Source organism: Antechinus flavipes, chromosome 2, assembly GCF_016432865.1.
Source record: "Antechinus flavipes isolate AdamAnt ecotype Samford, QLD, Australia chromosome 2, AdamAnt_v2, whole genome shotgun sequence".
Taxonomy (NCBI): Eukaryota; Metazoa; Chordata; class Mammalia; order Dasyuromorphia; family Dasyuridae; genus Antechinus; species Antechinus flavipes.
The window spans coordinates 627,059,832-627,076,275 of NC_067399.1; the positions used below are offsets into that span (position 1 = coordinate 627,059,832).

General features: G+C 37.2%; 1 protein-coding gene across 4 annotated transcripts in view; it reads right to left on the minus strand.

Annotated features, from left to right (window-relative positions):
* Positions 1-8,775: 8,775 nt before the first annotated feature.
* PRXL2A (peroxiredoxin like 2A) overlaps positions 8,776-16,444 on the minus strand; it is a 53,640-nt gene continuing 45,971 nt past the window's right edge. For all 4 annotated transcript variants that reach the window (XM_051981979.1, XM_051981977.1, XM_051981980.1 and 1 more), the window contains exon 6: positions 8,776-11,165. In XM_051981979.1, coding sequence (XP_051837939.1) covers positions 11,052-11,165 — 114 coding nt within the window. In that variant the 3' untranslated portion in view covers positions 8,776-11,051. The remainder of the gene's footprint in view (positions 11,166-16,444) is intronic.

Genomic DNA, 16,444 nt, shown 5'->3' on the forward strand with positions numbered 1-16,444 from the left:
ACTACATTGGCATGAGAAACTCCTGGAAGAGGGAATTTTCTCCATCAACACAGTTGACAGTTTTAGAGAGTTGTAAGAGCTACAAGACAAGACTTACTGTTTATCATGTCACATTACTTCTCTCCAGGGCATTCACAATAGCAATAATGCCTACATTTTCTATAGCACTTTTAGTTTATGAAATATTTCTACTTGTAATAGTTCATTCGGTTTTTAAAGGAAATTTTTTTTTATTTTTATTGATGTCTTTTGCTTTTATATTACCCTTATTTCCAAGTATATTCCTCTCAATTGGAGACACTCACTGCAGAAATTAGAATGATAGCCATGGATGAGAGTTTTAAGTAAGGAGGAGATTTGATTAATTTCTCCAACTCCTTGTGAGGGGTTATGTAGACCTAAGGATTGTCTCGACAAATAAGGAGGGGAAAAGGGAGCCTACACATGAGATTTTTGTATCCAAAAAGAAAAAGTATTAAATCTTTGCAGCTGTCTGGAGATAGGAGTGGGATGTGAGAGGCCTTTAAATCTGTATTCACAGTAAGGAGATGTCATTAGAGTTATTCAGTTTGGAGTGGTGTATCAGCTCCTCCCAAGATGGCTTCCCAGCTTCTGTTTTCCCTTTTAGTGTAAGAAGAGTCCACATCTCTGATGTGAGAAACGTTCCCTCCTTTCTGTGGGTTTCAGGATTGTAATTGGTGAGAAACAGGATATTATCAAATATCTCTACTTCCTGACCTACAATTTGGGATCTTTGAATGGAATAATTGAGGAGAACGAGAATATGACATTTGAACATTCCTTAAATTTACTTAAAGTTAGCTAAGAGAAGTAACACAATGCCATGAGACCATCTAAGCCCAGAAAGAATCTATAATTTGATTATTGGGAAAAAGAAAGGAAAACTTCTTGGGTTTTAGGGATGAAAGCAAAATTCAAGGGACAAGTAACATTTGCAGAATAAGAGAAGAATCTTTCCAGGGACTTTAGAAAGAATAATGGAAGAATGGCCTTGCATTATTCTCTCAAGTGATTATAGAATAAAGCCTTATAGACATGCTGAGTTTCCTTCTTCCCTTCTCTTTTGAATACTTAATATGAAATACTAACTCAGATCCAGTAGGAAAGAAGGCAATAATCATCACCCCAAAACAAATTATCCTAACAAGACTTTACTTATAGCACTATATACATGCATATACATGTACTTATTTTTAAAGAAGCAATATGAAGTCAGTCTTATTTCTTGCAGGGGTCCTCAAACTACGGCCCGTGGGCCAGATGCGGCAGCTGAGGACGTTTATCCCCCTCACTCAGGGCTATGAAGTTTCTTTATTTAAAGGCCCACAAAACAAAGTTTTTGTTTTAACTGTAGTCTGGCCCTCCATCAGTCTGAGGGACAGTGAACTGGCCCCCTATTTAAAAAGTTTGAGGTCCCCTGCAAGTGAGGAAACAGTATTTCCAATTCCAAATTTCTAAGGAGCAAAACTACATTCTTATGCATAGAATAAGGATCATAGAAACTGGAACCCAAACATTATGGGAAGCATCACAGCAATTACTACCATATCTTTTACTCCTAACCTCCATCATGCCATTCCATAAAATAGAAAAGAAAGGAAGGGAGTGGTAATGATGAAAAGAAATTTAGTGAAACTCATCAAATCATCCACCAAGTCTGACACTATATACAATGCTCCACACCCATAATTTCCTATCAGTATAGAGAAAGGAGTTAGTACATTTCTCCAATTCTTCTCAGAATTAATTTGATTCTTACAGCTGCTATTCATCTTCTGTTTCTCTCTCCATCACTCCAAAGAGCTTCTTCAGTCTTCCTCTTTTCCTTTAATGTTCTCTTTGTTCAGGCTGGAAAGCTTAGCCATGGAATCATGAGATTTAGAGGTCTTGAAGGAAATTTATAGATTATCTGGTTTAGTCCCCTCCTTAGAGATGAAGAAATAAAAACCTGAGGGGTTTGAATGAATCACCCAGGGTCACCCAAGTAGTGAGCTGGCATTTGAAAAAAAGGTCCAAATTCAATGTACTTCAAGGAGAGTAGGATGATGTATTGAATAGAGTGTTTGACTTAAGTTTGATCTGGATTCTAAATCCTCTCTGTATACTTAAAATAGATATGTGGTCATAGCCAAACAATTTATTTGAGCCTTAGTTTCCCATCTTTTTTTGTCCCCATTTGCCTAACCTTGTATTATATTTTTTAAATATGCATCTTCAATAGAAAATAAACTCACTGAGAACATAAACTGTCATACCTTGCACATAATAGGTACATAATTGAATTATTGAAATGAATTGCTGTTGTTTATACATATGATAAATGGCTGCATATTTGAACCTTGTTCTTCTAATTCCAAGCCTATCCCTTTCTCTTCTATGCCCTGATTTATAATTTCTCTTTTTTACGCTCTATATTTTGACCATATTGTAAATTTTATAATCTAGTTTGGAAGTCTCTTTTCTATTCCTTTTGTCACTGCTGAAGTTCAAACTCTTATTGAGAGACAGAGACAGAAAGAGAAAAAGACAGACACACACAGAGAAACACTCATTTATTAAAAACTTTCTCTTTGCAAGCAATCATATTTGCTGTGGATTATAATGTAATCCTATAATATATGTAAATAATATGATATAAATGCTGAAGATATTAAAAGGAAGCAAAAGAGTAGAGGTTAGATCTATGCTATTTCAGTAATCTAACTGGTCTTTCCCACTGCTAATCTTTTTTTTCAGTCTATCTTATATACCATTTCCACCTGAATCATCCTAAAGACTGCTTGTATCATTGCATCCCCTTCTGCTCAAACCTACTACCAAATTCCTCAACCTGCCATTCAAGGCTCTTTCTGCAAATGCCTTGTCCTTTCAATTATTATTATGATTGGCCTTACAGTATTCAGTGGTCCATAATTCCCTGACTTTGTTAAGAGTTTGTGCTTTTGAATGCTGTTTTAATTTTATTCATTGAAGAATAGATTTTTTTTATGCCAAACAACCTGGGTCCCCTCAGCCAGAAAGTGTTGAAATATCACCCATCTTTTGTTCTTCATTTTTTTTTCTGAGCCAAATGGGGTTAAGTGACTTGCCCAGGGTCACACAGCTAGGAAATGTTAAGTGTCCGAGGCAGGATTTGAACTCAGGTCCTCCTGACTTCAGGTTTGGTGCTCTACCCACTGAGCCATCTACCTGCCCCTATTGCCCATATTTTAATGAAAATATATATTATGACTGAAAAGATTAAAAAGTTTTAGTTAATTGTTAGCTCAATGAATCGTCTTTTTTATTTGAAAACAGTGGCTAAAAAATGAGAAAATTGGTTCACTTTCTTTTGTTGTGCCACAGTTCTCTTTTAATTGTCCTGACTCAGTTTCCCTAAATTGGCTCTGTCTCAGTTTCTCTAATTGTTCTGACTGAGTTTCCCTAAATTGATTCTGCCTCAGTTTCCCTAAATTGTTCTGCCTCAGTTTTCCTAACTGGTCCTGCCTTAGTTTCCTTAATTGTTCTGCCTCAATCCCCTTAGTTGCAACCCCACCTGGTTCATTAAGACTGGTATAACTCAGAGGTAAGTTGTCAATGTGTAAACTCAGAAAGGGGGAGGCCAGACTTTGTATCTCTAGCCAGACACTTTCTTAATTCCCAGCTTGTTAGAATTTATGGTCCTACCCCCCCACCTGTCAGAACCGAGTTGATGGTTCCTGCATGAAGATTCTCAATCACCAGAGTTTGGATTCCACCCCTCTGCCTTTGTTTAGCTACTGTGTATAAATATGTCATGGAAAACTCATATTGGATGCTGGATGTTGGATGCTGGATTCATGGAGACGAGTCTCATTCAGCCCTGGGACCAAACCACGGATCCATCTGGTCCCAGTAAATCTCTCCCTTTCAAATAAAATATTAAAACTCTAATCTCTATCTTGCCTCAGTTTCTCCGGCATTACATTTGGAGGTTCCACCAAGATATCAGAAACCAAGAATGGGAGTAGAGATTAGAGGCATTCAGGTCTCCGCCCTGGGCACCTGGAGCTCTTGGCCTGGAGAGGTTGGCCCTCTGGATTTGTTTCCAGACAGGGAAGAGAGCAGTTTTCAGTTGCAGCTACGCCCAATGGTAGACACCTTCATTTAGGCCTTGGGAGAATAAGTCTAAATGTCTGTTTTAGGACATCTGATCTGTATTCTCTAGGTAAATCTGGCTGTGTTCTGACACCATCTGGGTCTGGTTCTGATTCTGGTTGCCTCTGGGCAAAATATTGGTTCTGGTTATTTCTAGGCATTCTCTGTTAAGGCAGAGAAATGCACTAAATGAGGTTGGATCTCATTTGTACCAATGGAGCATCTAATTAGGAAAGTTGTTGGAGATTGTTTAAGGTATGTAGCTAAGGAAAAGAATAGAATAGAATTAAGTAGGAAAAGAAAGAGCAAAGTTTTTAATGAAAGGATTTCTGTGTAAAAAAAAAAAAATGAGTGGGGAACCAGAGGGAATCTTGTTTTCAGGGCTGTAGTTTAGCTCGCCTTCCCTCCCCTCTGCCTCTTTGGAGGTGGAGTGGGAGAAGGGCAGCCATGTGGAATTCCCTTTCCGTCACCTCCCACTAAGTGTGTTCTAAGCCATTTTTTTTTTTATCAAGTTGCTGCCAGTGCAGCAAACTGTGATTGAAAGAGGCAGGCCTACTTTTAAGTTAATTGACTGATTATTTGTTTTTTTAGATATATAATTGTCTCCTTGGTGAAGGAATATGTGAAATAGATCACATAAATGTGATCGATAATTTGGTAGGGTTATTTCTAAAAGTTTAATTAATGTTTTTAAGAATCTTTCAGATTCTTTTATGTGGACTTGAATATTCTGTATAAGTTTTAATTGATTGTATTGGGTCATCCTGAAGTTATTTAAAGGGCCTCTGAACATAATAATTTTTTTCTTTGCCCTTTTGAAAATATTTCTGTTATGGACAACATACAATTTGGGATTTTTTCCCTACATATTGGGTATTTTAAAAGCAAAATAGTTTGTGTGTATAATGTTCACTTATGAAACATCTACTTAGATATGATAATTGTTCTAAGTTGTGAACTTACTGAGACAAATTTCTCACTGTTATAAATATAAGGTTATGATGAATATCTCTTTAGGATTTACCTGAAACTTTGGTTGATGGATTTGTTATTGGAGATAAAATTTCTTGGGCTTATAGTTAATGCTATTTGGAGTTTTAAAGCTCCACCCTCTGATGTGCTGAAGGTTGAGTTTTAACTGCTTATGTTATATTATAGTTATGTTCTTGCATTTCTTTTCCTCCTATGATCAGATCAATGGTCAATAGAATTGTTAATGTACTCCAATTATATCATACTTTGCTATTTTCAATCTGATTGTGTGTAATCATTGTATCCTAAATATTTGGGCAAATAAGTATTTAGCCTGGTCATCTGTCTGTTACTGGATATTTGTGTTTTGTTTTTAAAGGTTTCTAAATGATAAAAGAGGGCAATCAACAGTGGTCTGTGAAACCTAAATGCTGTTTTATTTATTGGGAATATAGCTGATAGGCATTTGCTTGGCTTGTAAAGCAAACTCATTTCTTCACATAGGAAGCTTCTGGCCATACTGGCCTTTTACATTTTGCAGCAATTTTGTGAATTGAGTCAGGACAATTAAAAGAGAATTGTGGCACAACATTTCATACTCTTCTCTTCTGAAGACAGAGAGTCTGAATAGAATCAGACTGTTCTAACCTTTATTTGTTAGATTTGTGGGTTTTTTTGTTGTTCTAGATTTTGGTCAAATTGCAGATTGTTGAATCTCTTCTGGGACATGGATTGGCCCATCTGAAGCTTTGGTAATTGTCAGCACACCACATCCATTCCCTGCATGGGCTGAGAGCCTCCGCCCATTATCAGCATGAAGCAGTTTTTGAATGAGAAGCTTTGCCCCTGCTCCTGATGAACTAATATGGGAGGTTTGGGAATGGTTGATGAATGACTATTAAACCTTAATTGGGTCATCTATTACTGTGTGTTTAAGATTTAGGATGGGATTTGTTAAAACAGTATAACTATTGCTGTATGTTTGAGGGATTTTTAGGAAAAGTACTGTACTAGTCTGGTATGTATAGGAATTTTGATTCACTCGGGTTTTATATATGTGGAATGGTTCTTTGATAATTCCTTTCCATGAGAAAAAAAGGGAGGAAGAGATAGGAAATTGAGGAAACTGGTGTATTTTTCTCAAGATACCTGAAAGAATGGGAACCCCTAGCTCCTGTTCACTTTGCCTTAGGCACTTCGGCCCTACCCTGTCTCAATAGTTCAGATTGAATTGGAAGTCCTTAAATTTACTGGACTATGATTTGCTGGTTTATGCTTTAACTTTGAAATTCCTTATTCTGTTGGAATTGCCCTGGCAGACTCAGTTTTGGGGATTATTTTTTAGAAACAACCAGAAGTCAGACACCTGTCTTGGGACTGGCAGTCTCTCTGATCTGTGTCTCCATTCCTGTAACCCTAGTGCCTTACTTAGTACTTCAGCAATCTCAAAGGACCTTGTAGTTTGATATGAGGCCTCTAGAAGTTTGGGGTTTGCCTGCCTTGATGGTCTAACTGTGCATACACTGCTCAGAAATCTGATCCTTTCTGTCTGTTCCTCTGGGTGAGGACAGTTGGCGCTACTCCAAACCTCACCCTTCTCCCCTGGAGGGCTTTGCCCCTCTGAATGGGCCTTGAGCCATTGAGCCCTGCTGCTCTATAAGCAGAGGCCAAGTTAAATGCACAAATGATTACAGACCTAACTCACAGGGAACTGTCCATCTCAAACTGGATTCCCTGGCTGAGATGATGCTTCAGCTGTAGAGGACTTGACATGTTTGCAACAGGGAGCCTTTGTATTGCTGTTAACTCTGGGGTTATCAGGGAAAGACTTGCTCTTGCCATATGAGTCCTTGCATTTTTCTAGTTTTATTTTGGTTTATTTGCTTTACATAGGGTTGGCCAAAATTATGGTGCTAAAACTTTGCAGATATCTAGAGGAAGATAATTTGATGATTTGAATATTCAGAAGAGAGAGTATGGAATGTTGTGCCACATTCTCTTTTAATTGTCCTGACTCAGTTTCCCTAAATTGACTCTGCTTGTTTCCCTAATTGTTCTCAGTTTCCCTAAATTGGTTCTGCCTCAGTTTCCCTAATTTGTTTTGCCTCAGTTTCCCTAATTGTTCTGCCTCAGTTTCCCTAATTGGTCCTGCCTCAGTTTCCTTAATTGTTCTGCCTCAACCCCCTTAATTGCAAACCCCTCCCCCCTCTGGTTCATTAAGACTGGTATAACTCAGAGGTTATAAATTGTCAATGTGCAAACTCAGAAAGGGGAAGTCCAGACTTTGTCTCTAGCCAGCCACTTTCTTACCTCCCAGTTCGTAAGAATTTATGGTCCTACCCCCCCCCCACCTGTCAGAGCAGAGTTGATGGTTCCTGCCTGGAGATTCCCAATTACCAGAGTTTGGACTCCATCCCTCTGCCTTTGTTTAGCTACTGTATATAAATATGTCATGGAGAACTCGCATGGCTGCTGGATGCTGGCTGGATGCTGGATTCTTGGACACAATAGTCTCATTCAGCTCTGGGATCAAACCATGGATCCATTTGGTCCCGATAAATCTCTCCCTTTCAAATAAAATATTAAAAACTCTCTAATCTCTATCTTGCCTCAGTTTCTCTGGCATTACATTTTTGCATTACTAACTGCATTCAGTCTTGAATACTATATATTAGTTGGGCAGTTAGGCAGCACAGTTCCTGGAGTCAGGAAAACTTAAATTTGCCCTAAAATATTTACAGGCTGTGTGATATTGGACAAGTCATTCAATACTGCTTATCTCAGTTTCCTTATATGTAAAATGAGCTGGAGAAGGAAATGGCAAACCATTCTAGCATCTTTGCCAAGAAAACCCCAAATGGGATTACAAAAAGTAACCACATTGTAGATGGGGAACTGTCAGACTGGATCATGGCTTAAAGAAGGGTAGTGAGAATGGAGAAGGGACTTACAATCATTCCCTATGAGGAATTGAGATGATTATCCTGAGGAAGAAAAAAACTGAGTGAAGCTATTATCACTTTTTTTTAGTTTTTAAGTTTTGTAAGAAAGGTCTTTCTAATCATTAGAATGGTCCAAAAATGGAATGGGATGTTTAAGAAGTAAGGAATTCCCTGATTAGGAATCTTGAAGTAAAAGCTGGACAATGACTTGTTGGAGAAGGTATAGAAATGATCCATGCATTAGGCATTGATTAGGTCACACAAAGTCCCTTCCCATTCTGAGGCTTCTTAATTCTAAACATGCCTTCTTCTCCATTAAGCCTTTTCAGAACCCAGCAGCCTGGGACAGTAGAAAGAGAATTGCACTTAAGAGGACCTACATTAATTCTTGTCTTTTTCATTAATTACCTGTGGTCCTCTGACTCTCAATTTCTTTATCGGACAAATGACAGGGATGTACTTGATTGCCTCTGAGGTCCCTTGCAGCTCTCAATCTATAATCCTAAAATTTCTTTCCTCTTAACCACTGGGAGATTTTGTAATTCTTATCACACATCCTTATTTCATAGTTAGCTGAATACTTCTCTTAATCTCTTTCCAAATGATAACCACCTTGAGGATAAAGGCTGTTTTTAATCACCTTGACACAAACCTACTGCGCAACACAGAACTGGTGCTTAACAAGTATTTGTTCAGTTATATGGAATTGAGAATAAAGGGAAGGTCAAATCAAGAAGCATTTATTAAATACCACCTATATGCTAGGCATTGTGTCAAGCAGTGCTCTTATTTACCACCCTATTTGACAGATAAGGTATAAGTGCAAGATGTTTAACAAATTACCACACATAAGAAGACCCAAGTGAAGACTTCCAATTTCTCCAGTGGAGTACTGGAGAATCTGATCAACACATTATTATTTTCATTTTTAATCTTTTTGATAGTTACTTCTTAGAGAGATAACACACTATTTTTTCCTATTGTTAATCTTTTATGAGAAAGTTTCTTACTTTTCCAATTTTATACACAAAAATCTACTGTTTTCCTAAGCATGATTTTATTATAGTCAGATGATAAAACAATTTCCAGTAGGACAAGCTTCTAATGACATATTAAAAATCAATGAGGTTGGAAAATTTAGTTGGAAAATACAGCTTTGCTAGTACACATCTGTTCCATAAAACAAGGGATATCTATTTCTACAGTCATAACAACGCACTCATACACAAAGATTCATTATTTCATCAGTGCAACTGCACCTTCTCTACAACTTCTCTACAACTCAGCAGGCTGTTTCATGAGCTGCCTTAGCTAGGAAAAGAAAATGGCCAACACTCAGGTGGTAAGCCCCTCCAAACCTGGTTAGGCTGGTCCTTGTATGGATAAATGATACATAATTCATCCCTGGGAGAGCCCATAATACTCCACACACAAGTAAAAACCCAGGCTCTCCAACCTTATGGTGAAATGCACCCAACTCTCAGCTCATAGGAAACAGTTAAAACAAAAACAAAAAACCAGAAAAAGTCTTCTACGTGAATTATATTAAAGAATATCATCCCAAAACTTATATGTGTCACAGAGGCAACATGGCATAGTGGAAAGAGCCCTGGATTTGGTATCAAAGGCCCTCGGTTCAAGCCCCAGTTCCAATGAATAGTAATTCACATTTATATAGAGCTTGAAGGTTTACAAGGCAACAAATCTGTGGAATAAATAATGAGAACAGCTGATATTCATACAGTGCTTTATAGTTTCCAGAGCACCTCACATGTATTTTCTCCTTTGAAGCTGGTATTAGAGAGTTTGGTTTTTTTTTTAAGCCAGATTGCTGATTTTATCAGAATAGGGGGCTCCAGATAAGGAGCCCTTCTCCCCAAATGAATAAATAGTTGCTTTAGGGCACCAAAAAGTTGTGACTTGCTTAGGGCCATGTAGCATACTAGAAGCAGTTCTGGAACCCATATTTTCCTGATGCTACTCCCCACAGACCCCCAAAATGGTCATCCGACTGATTGTTGTAACCAGGGAACTCCCCCATCTTGCCATCCAATCCTCAACTTCAATCTTAGGCCTCTAATCCCACTTTCTTAGGTGTGTTTATTTCCTGGAGAGCTAGGACTGTCTCACTTTTGCTCTTTGTATTTCCTCTACTTAGAATAGGGCTACATAGTAAGCTCTAAATAAATTCATTTATTCAACTATACATTTATCCATTCCTGACATTGAGGTCATCTCTCTATCCATGATGTCATGCTGCCTGTCACTAGAGGTATTATTATCTCCTCTTAATAGATGTAGAAACTGAGACTCAGAGGAGTTGTAACCTACATATTGTCACACAGATAATCTAAGAGACAAGATTTGAACACTGCTCTTTGTTAGCAATACTTTACTCTCTATTTATTATGCCATATCGATTATTATGCTCACTAAACATCATAAACAAACGAGGAAACTAAGTTTCATAGAGATGAAGGAACTTGCCAAAGACTCCTGAGGCTGAATTCAGGGCTCTTTTAATGCTATCCTGATTTGGGGGGGCTATTGGGTCAGGGCAAATCATTTAATCTCCACATCTGTCTCCTCCTATGACTTATACTTATAATGCTTGCTTCATAGGGAACTGAAAAGGAAGCACTTTGCAAATCTCCAAGGTAAATGAGGTGAGCTGTGAAGGAGAGAACACTTTTCTCTCACTCTGTAGTGAAAAAGCACTGAATAACCTGCTTGGGGTGGGAAGAAAGAAAGAAAGGAAAGAAAGAAGGAAAGAAAGAGAAAAGAAATGAAAAAGAAAAATAATGATCTTGCTTTGAATTCTAATTGTTTAACTAGAAGAAAAATCCCAGAATCCAAAAAATGAAACCAGATGGGGTTTAACTTCTAGGAGAAATATGTAATGCGTGTGTAGATAGGGAAGCCTTCAGTGGGACTTGTAAAGCCAATGTCAATCACAGTCTCATCTTCCAAGTTTTTCCCGCGGTCAGTTGTTAAATTTGATCATTTTCCCTCTGAGGTTGAAGCATGTGGCTTTATCTTTTTGGCAGCTTCCAGAACAGAGGCAGGGTCGACTTTATCTCCAAACTCTTTCTCTCGGTGCTCTAGGAGAATGCCCTGAAAGAGAATAGGAAAATGTGAATTCATGTTTCTTATAGATGGGGAAAGGGAAGTGGAAGAGCAGAGGCAAGAAGGGGCTAGACTCTTTGACCCAGATATGGCACTACTAAGCTTATACCCCGAAGGAGGTCAAAGGCAGAAAAAAAGGCCTCAGACACAACAAAAATATTCAGAGCAGCACTTTTCATGGTAGTAAAAACTGACAACAAAGTGTGAGTCTATTGAACAAATTTTGAAATATGAATGGAATGGGGAGGGAAAAAAAATCTTGATTTTGTTTTGAGTTGTAACTGTTAAGTCAAAATAAAAATCCAGAATCCAAGAAAGAGGTCAGCAGGGATTTAATCCTTATGAAAAATATGTAATATAGACACATAGAAGGAAGCTCTCAATAGAATTTCTGTTCTAAGAAATAATGGCTATGGATCATTCAGAGAAATATGGGAAACCTTGTATGATCAGATTTAAAGTCAAACAGAATAAATATAATATACACAATCACTGTAATAGAGGAAAACAATCAAACTAATTATGATGTCAAAGCTTAATCTCAGGTACTATGCAAAGTGTTGAGGATATGATTACAACAAAACAAAAAAGAAAAGAAACAATCCCTTTTTTATTTTTAAAAATTCAATTTAATTTTAATTTCCATTCCAAATTCCTTTCTCCTTTCCTTTTTCTACCCATCAAAAAGGAAAAAAAAACTTACTACAAATAAGTATCGAGATGCAAAGTAAATTTCCACTCAGAGTATGTTCTAAGGGGGAAAAAAAGTAGCAAATAGGAGAAAATATGCTTCAATTTGAATTGAGTCCATCAGCTTTTTTTCTATGAGTAGAAAGCATATTTTATCATGAGTCCTTTGGAATTGTGGAACTCTAAAGGAGTTTATAGTCTATAAGAGGAGATACATGTGTACATATATGTATATATATGTTCACATAGAATAAATGCACAATAAATACAAGGCAGTTAAAGGGAGGGAGGCACCAGCGATTAAGGGCATCATGAAGGCCTTTGTGAAGAAAGTAGTACTTGAGTTTTATCTAAAAGGAAGAGAGGTATTTTACCAGATGGAGGTGAGAACGAAATGTGCATTTAATAAGAGGAAAGACCAATGCAAGAGCATGAAGTCAGGGAGTCTTTCTCTGTGTGAAGAAGAGATAGAAAACCAATTTGAATGTAACTGAGGAAAAATAAACATTTACCATGAAGGAAAGAAAGAAAGGGAGAGAGAAAGAAACAGATAAAGAAAGGAAGAAAAGAAGGAAGGAAGGAAGGAAGGAAAGAAAGAAGGAAGTAAGGAAGAAAAAGAGAGAGAAAGAGAAAGGAAGGAAGGAAGAAAAAAGGGAGAGAGAAAGGAGAATAGAAAGAAAAAAAAATTCCTCTGGACTGTAGAATATGGGGACCAGACTAACATGTAATAATGCTGAAGACACAGATTAAAGCCAGTTGTGAAAGGCTATAAAAGTCAAACAGAAGAGTTTATAGTTGATCCTAGAAATGAAAGAGAGTTTATTGAGTAGAGGAGTATATACAAGGTCATAGCTGCCTTTTAAAAAAGTCACTCAAGCAACCTGAGGGGGTGGATGGATAGGAATGGAAGAGATTTGAAGCAGGAAGACTAAGTATTATATATTTTAATAGTCTAGATGAAAGGTGATGAAAGGCTAGGAAAAATATGAGAAGAGAGATGGGGTCAGACATAAGCAATCACGGGGCTTTCGAAACAGCAAGATTGGCAACTATCCAAATATGAGGAATGAAAGAGAATGAAGGATTGAGGTAAAACCCTAAGAAATTTCAAGAAAGGTGTTACTTTTGACAAAAATAGGGACCTTTAAAAGAGAGGGGACTTTGGGGGGAAATCAACTAATTCTGTTTTAAACAGGCTAAGTTTCAGGTGTTTTGGGCCATCTAGCCTGAAATGTCCAACAGGAGTAGGTGACACAGAACTGGAAAATCAGGAAAGAAACTGGGCCTGGACACATAGGAATCATCTTTTCAGAATTGATAATTAAACTTAAGGTGGTCTATGAATTGACTATAGAATATATCTATATCTATATCTATATATCTATATATCTATACACATACACACACATATATATATATAAATATAGGGACAGAGTTTTGGGGAATACCAATGTTTAGGAGTCATGATAAGATTATACAACAAAAGAAAAAAGAGGGAAAAAATAGGCGGGGGGGAGGGTAGGAAGAGCACTGAGAATGAGGTATCCTGAAAATCCAGAGAAAAAGAGTTTCTAGGAAAGTGTGATCAACTGTCAAAAGCAGCAGACAGGTCAAGGAGGAGGAAGAATGAGAAAAAGCCACCAAATTTGGTCGCTGGACAATGACACATTCTTCCCTTCTTTACAGCACTGACCATCTAGTAGACAAGTAATACATTCTTGTTGAATGACTATCTAAATAGCAATAAAACTTAATATCAAAAATTAAGTCACAATTGTACATATTGATTTTGTTAATTTTTCTTTGTTACAATGGAGGATATCAGAAAATTAATGTAAAACCCCAAAATGTCACTAAAACTTAAAAAAAAAGGGGGAAGCTAGGTGGCTGAGTATGGATAGAGTACCAGCCCTGAAGTCAGGAGCACCTGAGTTCAGATCTGGTCTCAGACATTTAACACTTCCTAACTGTGTGATTCTGGGCAAGTTATTTAATCTCAATTGCTTCAGGAAAAAAAAAAAAGTGGGAAATAGGGGAAATCATATAGACTTTGGGCCTGTTGTTGGGCCCCAAGGCAAAATGATTTTTTAAAATTAAAAAAACTCCTTTTATTTATTGAAAGGCATTTGATTAAAATGTGTTATTAAGTTGTCCAGAGTACTGAAAGAAAGGAAAATTAATAAGCAAATAAGACACGAAAAGCAGGCTATAAAAAACCACGAAATGTTTGCTGTATAAGAAGAAGATTGAGAAGATATATTTAGATTCTAAAATCATCCTAGAAACCGAATTTTGAAAATTTTTTTACCTTGGCAGCAACTGAAAAACTTTCCATTTTCTCAAATTAAAATACTTTAAAGGAAGAGACACAAAAACAAAACAAGATGGGGCTACCTTTACCTTAATTTTCTTAAGAGACAACTGCCTGTCTGATCATGACTTTGATGATTAAGAAACTAACTTTCTCAATGAAAGCCACCTCCTCTCCTGAGAGGACCTTTTGAAAAAAGAAAACAAAAGCCAGAGCAAAAAGCACACTCAGTTTCTTTGTCCTTCAAGAAAGATGTGAGTTGCCCAAAGGACATTAGAAAAGAGTGAAGAAATACGTTCATATATCAAAGTCAAGAAGGGAAAGGAGAGAAAAAGGATTGTCAATAAACACTTATTGAATGGGTGTAAGACTTTCTAAATATCATTAGCAGCAAAACTGAAACTATTAGGTGTTTCATAGTATGTGGAGTGCTGGATTTAGAGTAAGGAAAACCTGAGTTCAAATCCAGTTTCAGATATTTACTTAGCTTGCCTCAGTTTCCCTATCTGTAAAAATGAATTAAAAAAAAAAGTAAAAAAATTACTCCCTAGGATATCATAAGGATAAAATGACATTTTTGTAGAGTATATTGTAAACCTTAAATTCTATATAAATGCTAGAAGTAGCAGTAGTGATAGTGTTAGCAGTAAAAGTAATAATATAATAATAGGTGAAAGTGGTAGAAGTAGTGATAGTGATGATGGAAAAAATAGTAGTGAAAGTAATTACTATTTGTGTGATGGTGGAAGTTCGACCATTTCCCCAAGCCTGTTCTTCATCTTTAGGATGGGGACAATAATGACAATATCATGGTTATTGGAAAGAAAGTACTTTGTAAATTTAAAGGGCTTTAAAAAGACCATAATTATTGCTAAGGAATTTGAAGGCAGCTTTTGGTTTTCTGCCAGCAGAGCCACTCCACATCAAACCTCCATCTCTAAGGATACAGGGCGGGGATCTCTATAACTACAGAATCAAACAAATTCTTAGCAATATGACTTGTGGGAGAGGGAGAGAAAACAGCAGCTTCTGCTGTGAATAACACATCCTCCAGGGATGAAGGCGGGTGTGCCAGCCAGGCTTTTTGGGAGCCAAACCTTCTGTATAGGAATGAGTATCCAGGGAGTCATCAGGAGACAAAATCTGGCATGTTGGCCAAACCTTGGCCCAAGGGGCTGCCACTAAGGAGTGAGGAAAATTGCATCTTAGAACGTTTGAACAGTAAGGAACCTTAGAAATCTCCTTAGGCCATCATTCACAGGGAGAGTTAATTAAGAGAGCAAGTTAGTAAACAGAATGAGTACACAGATCAGCCTCCTTGCTAGATTTTGAAGCAGGTAGGGGGTACAATGGAGAGTATTAGACCTGTAGTGGGGAAAACTTTGATATTTAGACAAATCTCTGAACTTCTCCCAGTTGCAATTTCCTCATCTGTAAAAGGGGAATAATAGTTCGTTTCTCTCACAGTTATTCTGAATATAAAATGCGATTAAAATGCTATATGAATCTTGGCTATTATTATTATCAATAACTCTTCTCAAGAGGAATGCCTCATTTATTTTTTATTATCAATGAAAAAAATTAGCAACTGATTTTCTCTTCAGTCTCATCGATTTAAAACATTGGAGAGAACAATTAAAAGTAAGAATTGTACAAGACGTTGTGTTCAGAGCAATTATTTTAGATTATTTTCATAACAACCAAGTAAAGTAATGAAGATAGTATTATCCCACTAGACAAATTAAAGAAATTACCTTTATAGAGGCTCAGTGATTTGTCCAAAAGTTTATAATTAATTAGTTGGGAAGACTAGGATTGAAATCAAAGTCTCCAATGCTCTAATAGGGTATATGGCCAAAGGCTTACTAGTGCTCAGTGAGATCAATTAACTGGAGAATGAAGCTGCCAAATTGATATTTCTAGAATACAGATATGGTCAGCACTCCCATTCAGAAGCTTCCAATAGTTCCCTATTGCCTCCAGGATGATGCATTGGGAAAAAAAGTTACCAGTCTGGCTTTCAAATGTCCCTACTCTTGGTCCCCCATCCACCTTTCTAGTCTTATTTCAGGATATATTCCTCGTTACACACTCGTCATTCCAGACACAATAGCACTGCTTCCTCTCAGAGCTTTTGAAAAAGTGATTCTCCTGTGCCTGGAAAGGCCTCCCTCTTCACCTGTGCCTTAGAATCTCTAGCTTCCTTTAAAAACCATGTTCAAGTACTATGGCCTACACAAAGCCTTTTCTGTTCCCCTGTGATTAG